We start from the raw sequence: 20,749 nt of genomic DNA on the forward strand, positions 1-20,749 counted from the left end.
TAAGATAAACCATGAAGTGACACTGGAAGTCTATGGCAGGAGGTTGTTTTTTTATTGTTTGTACTCATCAAGGCAATTGAATACCTTTGGATTAAACAGGAGGTATCTGAATAGCTTGGAAAGCACCAATGAATATTTATGTCTGACAGAAAACACTCATTAGTATGCACTCTTTGTCTGGCCTTAAATGACAGGGCTGCCAATGGAGGGTTTATTCTTACTGTAGATTGCGGCTACAGGTAAATTATTTATGATGGATAGACTTGCTAAAAATGAATATATCATTTTCTTCACATGCTCCTCTTATAAACTGGACACGATGTCTGGTAATGAGATGTTGTGGTTTGGGCTTGGATTAGTGTGAAGTGGTCATCTGGAAATGACCGTTTGTATAAAGGAGGCTCTACCTGCCTCTTCAGATTCCCCTCATCCTCATCCACATACACGATGGGTGAGGGGGTATTGTTTCAGAAGAGGATTTTTCCTCTTTCAACAAGGGTGGTCTCACAGCTAATAACATCCAGGGGTGATTAGCATCTGTTAAACATGTTCATTTACTTGGTTTTTGGGAAGTGTATTCAGATGTATTTGATTTAATTTAGTGTCTACCTTGTGGTTTACTCACTTGTAGAAAAAGTTGGCTGATTTCAGACTGTTCTTCTTTTTGCATCGTTTCCTTTTCAACAAAATGAACAAAAATTGAGACATTTATGCAAAGACATAGCAGCCTAAATATTGGTAACGTTTCTACAGTTTATTTCCCTTTACTATCATTAATCAAGCTCCAGTTCACTGGTGGCACTGTTGCACTAAATCCATTCAAACTCTATGTTATGTACCTCAAAAAGAGAAGCAGAAACAGTGCTGTAAATTGTTGTGTGACAACTTTACATAGGATCGGACAAATAGAAAGTTTCAACAAGGGAAAAATACAAATTTCTTCAGAGAGAGAGAGAAAAAAACTCACTAGGAAGAGCAGAGACCTGGAAAAATGTGTCGGTGTTGTATTTGTTTCTTTAATGACATTTACTCATGTCTACACCACTATACTGGGCACTACGTAGGGTGAATGAACATATTTGTGATTCAGCTCTAGGGTGTTGGTGGTGTAATTGCAGAGCCACACAAACACACCAACACACAACTATAAATGCTTACAAATTGCAATAGCTTCTGCATTAAGTCAACACATGCCAGCCTTTAAGGCTGATTTTATACGCTGGCTAGATGTCAGAAATTCACATGTACATCCTTGAGTGTTGAACTACATTTTGTATGTGATCTATAAATCCTGCTAATGGCCTTTCAGTCAAATATGTACAGATAAGTGAACAGGATATCGGACTATCTAAATGCAGACTAGGCAAATGCCTACGCATCTTCCTGCTTCCATGCTGTGTGTACAAACACTGAGACTTGCTCATTAATGAGTTAAAGAATAGCCACTGCTGTTTGCTTTAGAAGCTAACTGAGGATCTGAGGCCACTGCATACAAAAATGTAATAAAACCCAGTGATGCAATCCTTTATATTTTCACACCCTTTAGAAGTGAAGTCTTCTTCAGTGTCGAGGCACGCTGTTGGTGCCCTGCCCAGACGCTAGCCATGTTTCTACATGAGCTTTCAGAACCATTTTGGTGCACTTTATACACCCTTAAACTGCTCCAGGACAGTCACAGTCACTGGGAGAGTTCTCTCATTTTTGGTGCATTGCCAATATTTTAAGCAGCAGAAGCAAAAATCTGTAGATTTAATTTTTAAGATATCTTTGATGTCTTAAATATCCCCCAAAAAAGCAATAATAATAATAATATACTAAATTAAAATGTATCTTAATGAAATAAGTTTGTGGTAACTTTGGATTTTAGACCCTTTTTTTGAAATTTGGAAGTAGTGTACTTTGATAGTAACCTAGTAACATATTCAAATTAATAGTATATATATATATATATATATACATATATGCCCTAACAGTGAGTTATTTATAGTGACTATGGTTATTTTTAGAACTTTATCAGCTCAGTTTTTGTTTTTCCTGAAATGATGAAGCTCATTGTCATGACCCTTCAAAGAGTTCTTCAAATACTAGCTATTTCTAAGCACAAAACCCTGTTGTTAGTACTGTACGTTCTAGAGAGCATGAAATAAAGATATTCTTTGACTGGTGCGGTAAGAAAGTAATGAATACTTCACGCTAAGCCCCGCCCCTTCACTCTACCATTGGCTACTCGGGTCGTATTCCTTTACGCAGTCATTGGTCGAACTCTCACACTCTCCTCGGCGTGCTTCAGTTCTGGAACGCAGATCCCAACAATAAAAGCCACGCCCCTTCCCTGCGATAGGCAGCTGACTCATGAATATGAGAAATCTGGCCATTCCCCAAAGAAAGGGGCGTTGATGTTAGGCTCTGGCCCCGCCCACACTTCTCCCGTCGCTGGTTGAGTGAGAGTCGGCCAGTTCATTCACTCAGAGCCGCTGCTGCTGGAGCTTGAGCTGCTGGAGCTTGGAGAAACCGCCGTCAATGGGAAGATAGGATTCAAATTCATTTTTATTTTTTTTATTTTTTTAATATATTTTACCTCACTTCCAGACGCAACTGCACCATGGTTCGCGCCTCGCTTTATCGTTTGTGGACTATATTTTACCTTCATTGGTGTTTTTACGCTATTGGAATAGCACAGAACACGCGCGAGGGTGAGTGAAAAGTTTACGCGTTTCCCGGCGTCTTGTTTACGTTGGACATTTTACGCTGAATATGTTACTATTTTGTGTACCTCCTCACCTACAACAGTGCACCGCCGGCGTGCTTTGAAAACAGGTAGAGCACTGCGTCTCGAAGCTAGAACTTGTGTCAGACGCTGCCTGAAAGTAGCTCCCAAGGAACATATTTGGACGTTTCTTGAATCCATTCTGGGGAATTGTTGAAATCGGTTGCTCATTTCACAACGCTATGCCAAATTTCCCAACGTTATTCCAGCTGATAAAGCATCTATTTCAATCAGAGAAAGATACGAACACGGCGTAAATAGCGAATTTGCATATTTTCAAGCTTCAATATTTATGTAAATACCGGTTACGCCAAAAACAGCCTTTATTCTGAGGCGAACTCGAGCTTTACATGTCAACCTTGTCACAAAAGCGTTCAAAAATACAATAGAGACTCTCTCTCTCTCTTTCTCTCGGCAATATCCAAGTCATTCGGAGTTGTATCCGCTTGTCAGTGCATGTCCACGTCCCGCTAGCGTGTAAATAAACCAATAACCGAACGTGACAAACTTCAGCGTGAAATACTGCAGCGTGTCGCTGTATATAACCACAGTATAAATATGCGTATACAATATGCGTACAGATCATAACGCTACGTATCCTCAGTTCTCCAAGACGACCTTCACTAAAATAATAGACGATAGAGGAAAATATTCCGCGCAAATATTAAAAATCCACCGCAGAAGCAGTGCAATGAACAAGTATTTCCCCCTCTCAACTTGGCGTACCGTCTACTCTAACCTGAACCGAATTACCCAAGAATATTTCCGACGTTTTAGCGACGTATAAGAAGTCAGTCTATTTATAATAGGTCTAACAATACCTCACCATTTTCCAGGAGTGGTTTTGTGCTACATTTTAATTACACGTTCACCGAGCAATGTACACAGCGCAATAACAAGTCACAGACGATAGCATCGCTTACCACCACAGGTGAAGGGTTTCCGTCCAAAACGGGTCCAAGGAAATGCTGAATATTTCACTGAATGTGAGATTGAATAAATCAGACGTAACAGTGGGATATTATACCCAACACCAGCTCCTCATGCTTTCAAGCTCTGTATCCATGTGTACCATCCACTAATAGATATCCAATGTTTGGGAATAGGGGTTCAGGTGTTCACGACAAACAGATCAATATCTTATAAAATATATTAGTCAAAGGTTTAGTCAACTTTGTAAAACTGAGTAAACTCACCATGTACCACACATCAGTGTGTCGTCTTGGAGGCTTGGTGGCCACATAACAAAAGCTAGAATTAAGATACAAACTACATGACTCTTTTGAAATTGTTTCTTACTTTTCTCTTTCAAACATTGAACTAACTTTGTTATTTCCCCCAGGAACAGTTTCCAGGATGGGTGAGGAAGAGGTTCCACCATTTCTTACTAGTTCTTTGAATTTTCAAAAAAGTCGTTTCAATTCAGCCGAAGAAACATTACGAACACAAACATTTATTGGTGGTGATAGGAATAGGAATCATTAACTGTAAGATGTATACATTATAGAACAACTATTATGAATTCGTATAACCGTCCAAAAAGAACAGTGAATTTACAGGTGTTCCCAGAGTTTTCTTACTCTTTTTTTCATAGATATGTTAGGCCTTTACCATTGGTCCATTCATCCTGAATACCACAGACAAATTAAAAAGTGAATGTGGAATTTTTAGATTGTGTTTAAGAAGAAAATTGAGAACACAAATGGTTGTTTTGACTGTGACAACAATTGAATATTGATTTGACAAAAGATAATACATTCCCCTTGAAAATCATTATTTTCCCTAAAGTGGAATCTCCGAATTCTTTGAAGTGCCTGTTTTTTTCTTCTTTATCTTTTTTATGGACATAGATCTTTTAAAACTTTAGAACAAAAGCCTTTCGTAAGTTTTCTTTCATCGCTCATTTAACATTTCCATCTCCTTTAATATGACAATAGAAACAAAGAGGAAATAGAAAAGCTCGTTTGCGAGTAGGAGATGTTTTTTTTTTTTTCGTCAAGTGACCTACACATTATTACTACACATTATTTACTGCCTCTTTTCCTCTCAGAAGCAACTGCCAGGAGGCGTGAGGTTGTTATTTACAGTCAATATTCTTCGTCAGGCAACATTTGAGTCCCTGTAGCTTAGCTTTAAAAAAGAAAACAGAGTCAGTCTGTCTTTCTATCCCTCTCTCTTTCTCTCTCTCTGATTCTCTTCGGGCTTCGTGTCCAACATGTTTCGAAGACGCTGTGATAATTTAACAGCACCCACTTCTTTCTCATCGGCAGTGATCCTGCTGGACTCAAAGGCACAGCAGACCGAGTTGGAGTGGATAGCGTCTCCTCCGAGCGGGGTAAGAGGCCGCTCTTCATTACTTTGGATGGTGTTTGTAGTGAGAGCACTCTGGGATTTCCCTTGTCTAATCTGTGGTTTTACTTTTTCATTGTTTACACCTCGTTCTTGTTGGTTGTTGTTATCAGGTAGAGTTCATAGGGCTCGGTGAAATCCATATTTCTTGGTCTGTAAATATAGAGGCCAGCAAAGTCTCTTGAGGTAATGGTTTCTGTTAAAAAAAATATGAGGAGACTATTTTTTTAAATGTATCAATAATGGGATCTGTTCACCTTTAGGTGGAAAGTTGATCCTGGTTTCAGCTCTTTATTGAGATGTTTATAGAAACAGGATATTTGGAATTATGGGATGTCATGTCACAAAAGTTTTAAATCCTTTATTTATTGACCGATGTTGGGAAACATTGACTTTATTTCTTCAAAGTTTTATGCCTCTTGGCTACTCTGGAAACCAGGAATCTGGCCGGATTGTAAAATCCATAGCAAAAATCTGTATCCCTTTTTCTGTATTTATTTATTTTTTTCTTTCATTGGCATTATCTGAATTAGCAGCAGTTCTTTACACTTTGTAAAACTTTAGTCATGAACAGACTAATAAATATGTATTGCATGTATACAATACTTTAAATATTGTAAACTTTGAATCATGTTTTTCTTTCTTGTAAAATGTTGCCATTTTGGAGATTTTTAGAGTTTTTTTAAAGGGTTCAAGATACTGTATTTGTTTAATATTTTGAGTTCAGATAAAGTTTTTTACTGCCCTTCAGGCAATCGCTTGCTTATGAAACTACACACACATGGTGTACAGCTTTGTTCATTGCAAATTTCAATTGTACTGTAAGTTTCTGCTCTTTCATTACAAGACTGTTAACCCTTTTTTGTGGTGTTTATTATTATTATTATTATTTATTATTTAAAAAATTTTAATTTTGTTTTCCACTTGCATTACTTTTTTTCACTTGATTTACGGTACTAGAATTGTAGTTTTAAAAAGACAATTTTACAGTAAAGTATGTAGTTTAAAGTGTGTTATATACAAATATAGTAAGGTTTTTTTTTCTTAAGCAACTACCATGTCTCTGTAAAGTCTGCTATGGGAAAAATAATTGTGCTGTAGTGTTATTCAGCCTCACATTGGCCTTGTTTTTTTTCCATGGGTCAAATGATAATATGTGCAAAGTTGTGTGAGAAATTTAGGCAGTTTTTCCCAAATTGATATTATTAAGTGAAAAGTTAAGAAAAAAAAAGTGAGCATGTCTGACCAGAACTGGGAACACACCTCAGCATTTTGTAATTCATAAATAGTGTTTCAGTCACTATTTATGTCTATTTACTATTTCAGTCAATATATATATATTAGGTTATACTTTTATTTAGGTTTGTTGAACCCCAATTTTCTTTTAGACAAATCTGCAGTAGAAATACAAACCCAGTTATGGTCATTCTCTTTAAAGATATGCTCAAATATATTCACTTAGAAAATGAACCAAATTTTACCTATATTATTATTATTAGATTTTGCCACAGAATTATTATTTGCAACAGCAACGATTAGCTGCTGAACTGACATTGCAGAGATTGTGACATAAACAGAGTTAATACATGGTATACAGGCTTCTTTTGCTTCTCCGCAAGGGTTGTAAAGTGTGTTTATTTGTCTCTTTTGGACTTGAAGTGGGAGGATTTGTAGATATTGTGAGGTAAAATGATAACAGTTAATTAGTATTATATTTACAGGTTTTTTAAGTTGCCATGTTGAAATGGGGAAAATGTTTTTTTTATTATTTTTATGTTGTTTGAGACACATTAATTGTTTATTACAGAATGTTTTCAGTATTTTATTAGGGTTCATTGTATTTGGGATGATGTACTGTAGCCTATATTTATGGGTGTCTTTTAGTTCTTGAATCCATGTACGATATGCGACATAGTGACATTTCCATTAGCGCTGATTATAAACATTATTGATTGGTCTCTATGTTGTTTATTTGAGAAAAAAAATCATAATTTCATTATAAAATCTCTTCAAAGTTCTCTGTAACTTTGAAGCTACGTGGCTATTATAAATACTCCCTGTGATTGTGATGTGTACTTACTGTTTCTTTTTATCTTTTCTTTTCTTATTTTTTTAATCCATGTCCAAGTGGGAAGAGATCAGTGGCCTGGACGAGAACTTCACGCCCATCCGCACGTACCAGGTGTGCCAGGTCATGGAACCCAACCAAAACAACTGGCTTCGGACTAACTGGATAGAGAAGGGCGATGCGCAGCGGATTTTCGTGGAGCTGAAGTTCACGCTGAGGGATTGCAACAGCCTGCCCGGGGTGGTGGGCACGTGCAAGGAGACGTTCAACCTCTACTACCAGGAGACAGATGTGGAGGTGGGCAGGAATATACGTGAGAGCCAGTATGTGAAGATTGACACCATCGCGGCAGATGAGAGCTTCACGCAAGGTGACCTGGGCGAGCGCAAGATGAAGCTGAACACCGAAGTGCGCATCATCGGACCCCTGTCCCGCCGGGGCTTCTACCTGGCGTTCCAGGACGTGGGCGCCTGCATCGCTCTGGTCTCCGTCAAGGTCTACTACAAAAAGTGCTGGTCTATCATCGAGAACCTGGCCACTTTCCCAGACACGGTGACAGGATCGGAGTTCTCCTCGCTGGTGGAGGTGGAGGGTACCTGCGTGAGTGATGCAGAGGAGGAGGCTGACAACTCGCCCAAGATGCACTGCAGTGCTGAGGGCGAGTGGCTGGTGCCCATCGGCAAGTGCATCTGCAAAGCTGGCTTCCACCAGAAAGGAGACGCTTGCGAACGTGAGTAGCACCTACGTTTCTCAGATCCTGCTGGTGATGCTTTGGCTATATTTGAACTTTGAATCGGATATGAGTGACTATTATTAGGCTATTACTGTGTAATTACAGATGTAATAGGTTTTAATTGTTTTCTAAGTGAAAATAAGCCCTCGTCTTGACATATTGATGCTCTGGAACTTGGAACAATATTGAATGTGGGAGATTGGAGCGCTTACAATTTGAAAATAGCTCTCTTTCATATTGCAGTTTTATATTAAAGCGATTAATCACGCCCTAACTTATGCGAATCTTTCAAAGGTCGATTTAGCATAATCATTTCGGGTTGTAATTACTTGACAAGTCTCTGTCTATTCATTAGCCCACAACTCTTTTGTGATCTAATTATAATTTTAGAGCTTACAAAACTGCCAAATCATATGAAAGGACCGAAGAAGGCATAAGAAGAGAAAGAAACACATTTGTAGGGAATAGCAATGGTAGATTAAATGTGGAGGCGCAGATACATGGCGTAATAATGAGGGAGGGGGGTCCGGCTAATTGGTTGATTCACAGGCTGTTAGTTTATTCCCGTGCTCGTGTTGATCTTGGGATTAGGTGATGATTTCAGCACTTCAGCGCACTCTTCGGCAACTCTACCTCTTCCTCTCTGCTCTTTCCCATTCGCCCGTTCTCGCTGCCTTTTAGAGTGGCACAGCGCCAAGTCAATCACTCACAAAATACCCAGGTCTGGACATGGTCCAGTCGATCTCTTGCTTTCCCTCTCACTCTCTCTTTCGTCCTCTCTCTCTCTCTCCGGCCGATTGAAATGACCCTGAAAGAGAAGGAAAACAAACATGGCCCGGTGGTTGTTTACGAAAGAGCCATTTCTGAACAGGAAATGCAATTACGCTCACCTTAACGTAGCTGCCGCCTCCGTTTAGGACGATCAGAACTACAGCTTCTAACGTCTAACCAGCGTTAGAAGATGAGAACTGGTGAGGACCACTTAGACTCGCTCTTTAAAGTGGCCTTGCTTTGCCTGCACAAAGTCCCTTTTATGTGCAAATTGTTCTAGCAGTACCCCTGCCTACCCGTTGGCTTATGAAGTGCACCGGGCAGTAATGTTTCATCAGAATATCTACGGATGTCTCTGATAGCTTTTATGGCCGTACACACTCGGGCAGGTCCGCGTCATTAAGTTAGTGTGTGAAGAGCGCTTCAGAACGCAATTATATGATCAAAAGCAGAAGCGGGCCGTCTGTTCCGCGCTCCCATGCCGTGTCGAGAGGTTATTTTGGAGCTGAAAGCCATTTCAAAAGCCAGAGAACGAGAGCTAAGTCCTGCTTCGAGAGTCCTGCGTTATAATTTGGGTTTTGTGGCACGTGCTCAGAGTAATAATGTGTGGTGTTTTTATTTTATTCTTTTTATTATTTTTTTTAAAGTTATTTTATTTAAGCTGGGTTTGGTTCGGGGGCATAATCGTCCCTGAAGAAACCTTGATCACCACCGTTACTAACGTTACGTGGATGGTACACACTAGTCGTTGACTCCTTGGACTTATCACCACCACTGTAATCTAAAATTTTTCTACAGTCTAATAACATTGTAATAACATTGCTATTAAGTGTAATTATGTAATAATAAGGGGCTAAGTCTGAAGCCAATATTTTAACAGATGTAGCCCCATGGTTTAAGCCCCATCCTGTTGCGTGGCCTAGGAAAAAGAAAAAAAAAAAAAAAACACCACAGTCGCTTCAAAAAGAACCATGCCCCATTTGGGCCAGCGCCCTCCACATTGTCACATTATGAGTTCCGTGCTGCTGTATCACCATTCCACCGGTGCAGTTCATCTAAATAAAATGGGGGGGGGGGGGGGGCGGTGGGGGTTAAGGGGTGGTTTTGCTGCATCAGCGCTTTTTGTCCCAGCCGTTCTCCTGGTATTAAATTGCCCCGGTGCAGTGTTTTTTCCCCAGAGCTCGGAACAGGCTGAACATTTTTTCCCCCACTCTCTGAGCAGTGGAATACTGCAGCAGTGTATTGGATGGAAGTGCTGTGAGGGACAGTGGCCTTTATAATATGGAGAGCTGTTGTGGTGATGAGAATATGGCCTGTGTTGAACTGGGACACCATGCCCTCCATCGCTCTCTCACTCTCTCTCTCTCTCTCTCTCTCTCTCTCTCTCTCTCTCTCTCTCTCTTCCACTGTCCTGTGAGGACAGCATGGCCCTCATGCTCTTCACTAGGTCATATTTCTAGGACTAGAGACTTGTACTGTGACCTATCTGTCACTTGAAACAATCCTTAACCTTGTGATCTGGAGTCGTATTTAATGGTTCATATATAAAATCCCATACTGGGGCTTCTGAGTGGCCCAGTGAGTTGTCAGATAGGTGGTCCCTATCAGAAGGAGAGTGCCAGACTGATCCCTGAAGCTTCCTAAGCCATCTAAGATTGCCTGTGCTCTTTGGGTGGGAGGGATAGTCCATTCACCTCTCATCATTACACAGACTGGATACCAACCAGCCAATAAGGGCATCTCTCAGCAGATGTGGTGGATCTGATGGACCATGAACAGTTTTGGGGGTCTTCCAAGGCTTGCTCGCAATCTAGTCATCTTTGGAAGCTCAGTCTAATGGAGTTCAAGAGAGAGTCCAACTCAGTGAAGCCATCAGTCATGTTATCTGAGACGCACCCCCCCCCCTCCCCTCCCATGCATCCAAGGGGGCCTCCTCTGAAACGTGTGTTGTGATCTTCTCCTTCATTGCCTTAGCTCCTTAGCTGGAGGGGGACTGTCAGTCTGTCATTGCTCTCTCTCTCTCATTCTCTCCTCTTTGGCTTTATTTAACTCTTCACGTAGCACTCAAGACAGGCCTCAATCTCACCCTTCACTCGTCCTGCCCTTGTCCTTGCTGTCCCCCCAAAGCTAGAGCCCTCTGTGTTGTAGTGGTGTTGAAAAAGAGTAATGCCAAGTTTTCCGCAGCCTGGCCCTGGGTTTATTTGCATAGAGCCGCACGCCGCCGGGTAAAAATAGCGGTCATTCATTTGTAGCGCCCAGCTCAACTGTGTCCATGCTGAGAAAATGGAGACACTAAGTTCCTTAGCCGAAGTGAAAAGGCCCTTATAGACACACATTGCTCTCTTTGTTTTCGCTGAGATTTAAAAAAAAAATTATTGCCAAAGCAATTCTTGGAATGCAGGACCATGTTGGTCAAATTTAACACGTCATGTAATTGTTTCTTGACCTTAGCGAAGTGTTGAAATTACTGGATGGCTTAATATTTTAGAGATTGGGAGACTGCATAATACTAATATTCAATATTCTACCTGTTTCTAGGCAAGTTTAAGTAAATATACTTGGTCCAGGTCTAAGTCTTTAGCCCTAGTACTTAGCCCTACACCCTTCTGATTTGCCCTAAGGGTAAGGGTGTCTTAGTTTCTAGTTTGGAAAGCAGGACAGGGCCCTTCATTGGGTATAAAGCCCTTGAAATTGAGAGTGTCACACTTCAAACAAAGAGCTATGATTCTTGGTGTGAATCACCAACTAAAGCAGCCAAATAAAGCTACAAATATCATTATATTCTCCTTCGATAAACTACAATTACCATTGCTTTTTTAAATCTTGGTTTATTGTAGTAGTGTTAATGCATTTATGTCCCTTTTCTTCAGAACAAGCGTAAAACATCACTGTACTTTACCAATGTCTTGAAATTTCCAGTTCTACCTTAAATGCTGAGCCACATTACATTACATTCTAGCACATGTGGCTATGACAGCATTTAAGGTGGAACTGGGAGTTTTGAAAAAAAAAAAAAAAAAAAAACACCACAAAATCAGGCATGGTGCCCTAAATTTAACTAATTCATGTCCAGAAGCACTCCTCTGATATCACTGCAGACTGACAGACTGTGTGTGTGTGTGTTCTGATGACATGTCAGGCTCTTGGAAGGTCATTCTGTTTTTTAAGAGAATGTTTTTAACCACTATACCTTGTACCTCAGAGCCAAGGAGCAGGATAACACTTAAAAACTAGGGCTAGGGTATAATTAAGGAATGGGATTAACCCTAAATCTATGTCCAAATAGTACAAATGGTAGTACAGTGTCCATCAACCCGGATGACCCAGAATAGCCGCCAGTCTTCATGAAAAGCCGTACCTACTAGTTTGCATTGGGCAAGGAAAGTAGCTCTTATTTCCCCTGCAGTCTTTGCTAGCAGGCTAGAGGCTGACGGACATGGCTATCATCCATCTGGGCTACGTCAGGGAGCTGGATAGGAGTTAGTCTGAGCCTGATGGATGGCTTTAACCCCGGGGAGGGCTGCTTACCATGGAGTCCAGCCACAAAGGCAGCAGAGGTTCAGGGAAAGCAAGCCAGCAGGCGGCCTCCAGAGCGAAAAGCCAACGCTCAGCCAAGGCCGCTCTCTGCATTTCAAATGCCACTGTGGGGGTGAGAGGGGGAGGGGAGAGGGCTTCTCTAAGCCCTGACACTCAGCTGATTGATCAGGTGTTAACGCCAGTGGCTGGAAACAGCCGTCCGTTACCCAGGACTAAGTGGTCTTAATTATTCAAACGGAGGGAAGTTCCTCAGGGGACGCCTGCAGGATCTGGGCCTGTCAGGGATGCACTCATCCTCTGATGGATGACAGCCCCGCTCCCCAACTGCTGGTCAAATGTTTTTTTTGGTCCCACCTCGGCTGGTTCGACCGGGCAAGTGAGCTTTGGGATGTGAGCAGATGTGACTCCCAACTCAGCCCGGTTTATCGATCCGCTGTCTCCGAGGCAGGATTGGCCTTGCTGTCCACTGCTGTTTGTGTCCAATCTAAAAGGCTCACGCTTCTCAAAAGTGTGGCCAGAGTTTTTCAAATTCAAACAGCGTCCTGCAATTTTAAAGATCTGTCTATGCCACAGTGCAATCTTCCCTCTTGTCTGCGTATTATTTTAGTAATTGTTGCTATGTAATTACACAGCAGTTCCTCGGGTGGCTAAGTTGTGTAATTAATGTGTCAAAAGCACATTTCGTTTTATGACCACATTCCATCATCTACCTCACTGAAGCAATGAGAGAAACAGGCATTGTTTCTTCCCAAGCCTTTAAATGGGACTTCTTTTTTTATCATATATAAATACCGTCATTGGTCCTAAATGTTTATAACATGCTTTGGTCAAAATACCACAAGGATCACACTCTATAACAGCATATTAATGTCCTTTAGGATGCATCAGCCTCGAGTTCAGGGGTCAAATGATGTTGAAAGCCATGTTTAAATTCTTCATATCTTTTTTTTATTTGTGTTAATTAACCCATGCGCTTATTAGGTAGTAACTATAATGTTATGACTATGTTACCACTATGTAACTACAATGTAGTGGGGGTGTTGTTAAAATGAAGAGACTGAATATAAAATGCACTGAAGGTGCTTGAAAGGTGTCTGAATGGTTGAGAAGCATTTGTTGCATAAGCACACTTTGCATAAACCTGAAGAGGCAAAAGAGAGAAGGCAAATGAGTCTTGCCTTTGTCTTCAGGTGCTAAGATCAAGTTCACGAGAACCCCCCCCCCCCCCACACACACACACACACACAAACACACACACAGTCTGGGCCTCTGTGGGTGTAAAGGAAGAAAAGTGTGAGGTTATGTAATAAGTTATTGATTTTGCTCTTAGCGGGAGATTGAGGTGCTGACTCTCCCCGAGGAGAGTCACTCTGACAACAGGACCCTCCCCAGCGATCAGCCAAAGCTAAAGCCCGCAGCTCACTCACATATCACTTTCACCCGGCCACCTCGGGTTAAAACCGCTCTAAACACACACCCGCACACACGCTTTCATGCAGTGTACACGCTTAAATGCACAGAAAAATACACACAGCACACACACTTAATCTCCAAAACGGCAGAGGGTTCGTGTGTAAGTCCACCTACATGGCTTATAGAAAGACTCATAAAAGTTTCTGAAACATTTCATAGTTATTACTATGTAATAAATTGTAATAGCTTTATAATAAGCCACGCATAAGATATATGCAGCAAAATATATATGGTATTTTCTACATCATATATTTAACACTATAATAATTTCTCCACCTCAAATATATTTTAAAATAAAGAAATAAGAGAAATAACACCATGTTTGTGCAGCTTTGAACAGAGAAACACACAAATGATGTAATCTCACATGTTATTGCGTTTGTGTTTTACTTTGGGCTTGTTATACATACATTACATGTTATTACATAGTAGTAAGTATAGATTGTTTCAGAAACTCGTATGAAACAATATGTAAGTTGTGGTGTTATCTTGGATCTGAAAAGATGCACAGCCCCAGGGCCCAGATCTCTGAATATTATTGGGATTACTGGGATTACATGGATGGGAAGAAGCCTGAGAATGAACTTTGGAGTTGGGGAAATAGATGCCTGCAGATTTATTTGGTTTACCATCTGTAACTCTTTAAAATATAATGGATGTTGTGAAAAAGACACAAGTGTGGATCTTGATTTTATTCTGTCGTTCAAAGAAGAGTAGTGCTGTCTCTCTAAAATACCAGGTCTAGAAAGAGTTCAATTTTCTCTTCAGCAATTCAATGGAAACTGAATAACATGTAGTTAATGGCCACTTTGACTGGACATTACTGACATTTAATCTTGGACCTTTGACATTGTGCTGTACATAAGACACACACACAGAAATTCAGAAATGCAGGCATGCAAGATGAAATGGACACACACACACACACACTCTATAGAACACATCTGCGCTGGCCTGCCTGATTGCCTTTAAGATGGACAGACGGCAAGCAATTACAGAGGAGATGTGTGTGTGTGTGTGTCAACATTAAGACTGGGAAAGTAAAGGGGACGAAGCCTGCAGAAGAGTATGTGCCATTGTGTATAAAGTTTGGACAGGTTGGCGATGGCTGGAAGACAGTGTACCTCTTTTAAATTTTACACAATTTGGAAAGTCCTTCAGGGTTGTAGTGTGTTTGTGTGTGTGTGTGTGTGTGTGTCTGTGTTAGTGTATATGTATGTCTCTGCAGTCATTATAGTAGTAATATAAATATGTACGTGAGATACACAATTCAGTGTGTCCAATAAAAAGTTTGAATATTAAATTCTCAGACTGTTTCTGATTGGCCACCTTTACTTATAAACACTATAATCACAATTTTAATCTGGGTCCATCCCATTAGAACAGCATTGGCCTGGGAGGGGACTGCCCTTAAATATTTGGTAAAAATTTGCTTGGAAATGTTAGTAATTAAGAAATTTTGCCATTTATTACTTTTATTTACATAACTTTAAAGTGTGACGTCAAAGGACTTCAGTATGCAAAACACTAATAAATGGAACTGAATCTTAGTCTTAAAATGTGCATAGTATCTTGCCGCAAACAACATTTTTCATCATTCTCTTAAAGCTATAAATAATTTCAACCTTAAATGTTGTATTTTCTATTGATTTTACAATAATTATAATAATGTTAATGGTTTAAATTGATGACTATTTAAAGGCTGTCTGACATGTCAGTTCTATAACAGTTACATTGTAGTTACTATGTAATAAGCACTATGATTAAGCACTAAGCACTAAGGCTAATAACAGAGTAACCACCCTAGACATTAAAGGGTTAAAAATGAAGATATTCCAACTGCTAAACGGTGCTTGGAGAATAGACGATGGAGATGTCGACTTGTGTTAGTGTTGCTGGGGCTCCACACTGGCCGGCGGCGGGTAGGGGGTCTTTGTTTTGGAGGGAAAGGGAGCTTGAGGTCTGGGGTGGAAGGGGTGGGGGTGGGGTCGGTCTCCTCAGGCAAGGCAAGGGTCATCCAGTCAGCTCATCCATCTTCCAGCTTGGCAGTGACCTGTCATGTGTCCTGCTCTCGTTACTAAGCACAAGAGGCAGGCCTGCATTGTCTATGCCCCTGTGTTTGCAGCCGTGTGTAAATGAAGTTAATATCCACTGACCTCGTGCACAGCCCACCCCGAGACCCCGGTGACACCACAGAAATCAAGCCATCTTCAGAGAAAACCACACCAAACCCCCTACGTTTTCACACAAATCCTTTTATTTTGTCATCTGCCTGGTGATAGCTGTTGATCTGTTGTGTCCATTCACCATCTGAACTTTTTGAGCATGGTGGCCGTCACATAATGAAGACAAACAATTGCATGCTTTTCAGGGTCTCCATAGTTTCCTTATTGATTTTATTAGTATTTGAAGAGAATACTGATCATTTTGATCTGATTTTTGTCTTGATTTAAGCTGCCACTGTAAAAAAAAAAAATCTTAAATTTTTACGGTAAAAAAAACGGCAGCTGTGGTTGCCAAAATTTTACCGTGAAATATACAGTGAAAATTTATATGACATTACAGTGTTAATTTTGGCAATGTTTTGTTTACAGTACGTTTCTGTTAAAAAAAAAAAAAAACAGATATACACTGTAAAAACCACATAGTATTTACAAAAAAATAACAAAGATATTTTGCTTTGTTATAAAATTAACATGTAAATAGTGTGACAAATGAGAGAATAGAGACTGAGATATAACCATTCTTAGATTTACATTTTTTACAGTGTGAGATTTGTCTGGATACAAATGAACTGTACTGGCCAATAATACACCACATGGAATTGGCTTCAAAACTCAGTAACAAAGTCTTAAAAATATATTGGCTGACTTTTGTTTTTTGTTGTTATTTTATGTGAGTTTTTTTTTTTTTTTTTTTTTTTTTTTTTTTTTTTTTTTTTTTTGTGTGTGTGAGATGAGGCACTTTTTTTTTTTTTTTTTTTACAAATTTACTGGCAATTTCTTTCCTGATACCAATATAAACAGAATCGGTCAATAATATCACTCAGCTGATGTATCGGCCAGTCTCTTACTGTAATGATGATAATTATTATCATTCAGTGAGATGGTAAATTTTAATCTGACTAATTGGGCTTAGTCAACTAACCATGGCAGCCTCAGTTTCCTCACACACACACACACACACACACACACAACAAGCAGCTTTTGATGAAATAAAGCATGACAGCAATGATGTTCCCATTACTTCTTAATGTCAGCACAACTTTCCACGAAGGAAGCGCCGCGTTAGTTCTCATCCTCAATGCTGTGATTTATGTGTCTTGAAGCAATTGATCATGCACTGTTTTTTTATTTCTTTCTTTATTTATATTTTGGCTGAGGTTCCCATTGCATTTTAGCAAAATGCTAAAGATGAAGTGACTTGCCATTTATCAAGTTTGAAAACGAAGAGCCTCATCATTTGTTTACTCATTATTTAAAACAGATGGATTATCCTCAACCGTTTAGTTTGAGATGTGGTGTCTTCCGGAACCTAAGGAAGATATTTACAGATATAGACTCGGTAAAAACTCAGCATTTTTATATATCTATGCTTCTAATGCCTTTATTTACTTATCAAAGTCCTTTAGAGTCCTTCAAACATTGCTGTTGTTTGCACAGAAAGGCTTTGTTTTTCATTATAAGAAGCAAACGAATGTGTTTATGAGAATGCTTCATTAGATCCATCACAATAATACGTTTTTGTTTTTTTTTTCCCCCAAGATTGTCAGCAAAATGCCACAGTCTGAAGTGCTGGAGTGAACTGACTTTTCTGTAAACAAGAAGCAGATGCATCTCTGGTAGAACAAGAGATTAAGGAGAATAAACACAGCACACACACATTTATACACACACACATACACACATGCTATCAGCCCTGAGCCTTGATTACAATTGTTCCTCTGTCAGGTTTACTGGCTCCATATCTAAGTATAACATAGACACGGAAATAAACACAGACAGTGACTTTTAAATAAATGCCACGGCAGTGTTGCTTCTTCCCTGCAGTGCTGTGTTTATTACTATTCCTAGACAATTTTATGTCTGAAAATAAGCTCTGATACTTCTGGAGGTGGGGCATTACATTCAATCAGTGAGTCATTGAAACTGATCTGTTTCTTTTTCATCTTTTGAAGCTATTCATTTGAATGCTTTTAAAAAAGATTCAAAATGAACAGGAGTTAACTGGGTTAGGGGCATTGCAAAACCCGAAAGGGAGGCTCTCATGCTAAATAATAAAAAAAAAGCCAAACAGTTGTACCACACATGATGATGAAATTAACATCATGCAGTCTGCTATTTCAGGTTAGATTTGTTACAGTACTGGATTTTTCTGGTGAGTGTTTTTACTGATTATTTTGGCAGTTAGGGATGTAAAACTGCATCCTATGTGTCATAATTTCAAGTGCAGTCTTTCGATTCAGTACACCCAGTAGCGAAGAGCCAGCTGATCACTATAAACACCTTCTTAAGAATGGTTATAAGAATGGTACATTCTTAAGAATGTACTCACTTCAACAAGAAACTGATCGAACAAACTGATCAGTGCTATCTATAAGCGCATGAATTAGCATGTGTTTACCCGCCTGCTCTGAGAGAAGCTGGGGCTTGATTTAGTGGAAGATCGATTGGCCTGTAGTGCTCATGCAGGGAGTGGCTGGTGTGTGTGTGTGTGTGTGTGTGTGTGTGTGTATGTGTGTGTGTTGGGGAATCACAGGGATTCATGTGGCACCAGAGTGACTCGACACTGTCCCTTTGGTTGGCCAACTCAGTCACAGCTATAAACTCATGTGTATGAGGCTGTGTGTGTGTCTATATGTGTGTGAGTGTGTGTTACGGCTCAAACCTGCTGATGCCGCATGGTTTTCGAGTCGATTAGTTCTGGTCCTGGAGGGCCTTTCACACTCCAGACCTCTTGGGCCCATCTCTCTTTTTATGTGCTAAATAACTGATCATCCTTTCTCATCTAATGCCTTTCATCTCTCTCTCTCTCTCTCTCTCTCTCTCTCTCTGTCTGTCTGTCTATCTCTCTCTCTCTCTTCCACTCCAGGGCTACCATCAACAGCTTTGCTTTAGTTTCAGGCCTTTTAGGCCTCCTCATAAGCTCAAAACACACGCGCCTCCGTCCGCCCACACACAGTATGCTCAGTGAACTGGACGCAACATGATTAGGCAGGGACGGTCTGTCCATTCAGGGAGAAGAATTAAAGAATTAAAGGAATAGCTCAGCGAAAAAATTCTAATTGACACCACCCTCCACTCCCCTTGCAGCTGATCAGCGAGGGGTTATTTGATGGCGTGGTTTTTATAGTGAGCAAGAAATCAAAGAACTCTGTGGCCAAGGTTTTCAGAAAAAAACACCAAGGAATTGAATTCTTTCTGAAAAAAAAAGCAGGCTTTAATATTTGGAAATGTGAATTAGTTATACTTTGTCTATAATAAAAATAAATGAATAAATAAAAAAAAATAATGGTTACAGATGACCTCAGTGTGGGCCATAGTATTAACACAAATCTGTGCACATGTTCTAAAAAACATACAGTTTGTCCATCATGTAGTATATGATATGGTAGAGCTGGACGATACGGCCAATATTTATATCATGATATATTTCTTAATTTTGGTCGATACGATATAATCCAAATATCTATTTAAACAGTATAAAATCCACTGAAAAACCTCCAAGAACCAACAAGAAACATGGCACCTCCATCAAACATAAACTTACTGGCTTTTTCATTATGAATATGTTAAAGCTAAATTTTAAATTGAGTGCTTGAGTGCTGAACTGAGGACAGCACCCTGTAACTAGAAAGGACAAGTTTCTCCACCATTTAAAATTAAAATGAAGATTCTAGGTGAAACTATAAGGAAGTTATGGCAAATTGTTTGGCTGAAAAGTGAAAAAAATGATTTTCGGGCAGAGAAGCTAGAGTGCGGTGACATCACACACTCTAACTGCCACTCATTGAAATGAAAGCAACAGGTGCAACATAATGAACGTCAGTTAATGACATTTTGTAAAATGTATATTGAAATATTGAAAATGTGTGAAAATCTTATCATTTTATATAGCGATATATAGTGATACTGTAGTTCCTGTTTTTTCAACGCTGACCATAAACATTACCCGGTAACACTTTACAATAATGATACATTAATTCATGATATTTCAGACAATAATAAACCTTACTAAATGGTTAGATAATGTTGCAATTAATCCTTAAGTAATCAATAAGACTCAAGACCTAGCATTAACTAGCATTTTTAGTATTTTATAAAATCCTAATTTCTGATTCTTTGTGAATTTACTTAATCATAGTAATGCTTATTAATGTTTTATTACTTAACATGGTTTTAAGTATCATTTGTTAATGTACCCTTATTGTGAAGTGTTATACATTACCTAAACCATAACACCGACTCTAACCTTTAGTCTAATCTTAAGCCTAAAGTCCAAAAGTTAGTAGCTGCAGGATATTCACTCACGTAATGTTCCTCCGCAACAGTTTACAGCACTATTTCTATAGCATATTTTTGGGTAAAGTCATTGTTTACTTTTGTTTTGTTTTGTTTTGGGTAAAGTCATGGATTTAGCAACTTAAATTAGTATAAATCTTAACAGAAATTTGAACTAATGCTAAACACAGTGATCACAAATCCCTTGTCTGATGTCTGTGAAATAATGGCCAGTATTTTCATAGTTATTTCTGTTGATACTGTCCAGAAATGTCAATGCTAAAGGCTGAGAAAGCTAAAGGAACAAGCAGTGCTTCCCATCACTACCCACGTTCATGGCCTTAAATTGATGTGTAAAGGAGTTTGAGGTTGAGTGGTTGTTGCTTCAGTACGTCTTGAGCTGTTAGCTATCTCATATGAGTTTGTGACACTGCACTTTATCTTCCGAGGTCCATGCGTCAGAGGGTTCCTTTCATTTGAATCCCTTAGAGAACCACATTTATGATATGGGAACCTGAAGAACCTTTCCCTTAAATTCTACTTTCTGTAGT

The 20,749-nt window shown here is 39.6% G+C and overlaps 1 protein-coding gene across 1 annotated transcript in view; it reads left to right on the top strand.

Annotated features, from left to right (window-relative positions):
- Positions 1-2,594: 2,594 nt before the first annotated feature.
- The window catches only part of epha7 (eph receptor A7), a 100,181-nt gene continuing 82,026 nt past the window's right edge, over positions 2,595-20,749 (top strand). The window contains exons 1-3 of the mRNA XM_066676132.1: positions 2,595-2,693; positions 5,038-5,102; positions 7,245-7,914. Of these exons, the coding sequence (XP_066532229.1) occupies positions 2,603-2,693; positions 5,038-5,102; positions 7,245-7,914 (826 nt within the window). The 5' untranslated portion in view covers positions 2,595-2,602. The remainder of the gene's footprint in view (positions 2,694-5,037; positions 5,103-7,244; positions 7,915-20,749) is intronic.

This window comes from Hoplias malabaricus, chromosome 7, assembly GCF_029633855.1.
Source record: "Hoplias malabaricus isolate fHopMal1 chromosome 7, fHopMal1.hap1, whole genome shotgun sequence".
In the NCBI taxonomy this organism is placed as follows: domain Eukaryota; kingdom Metazoa; phylum Chordata; class Actinopteri; order Characiformes; family Erythrinidae; genus Hoplias; species Hoplias malabaricus.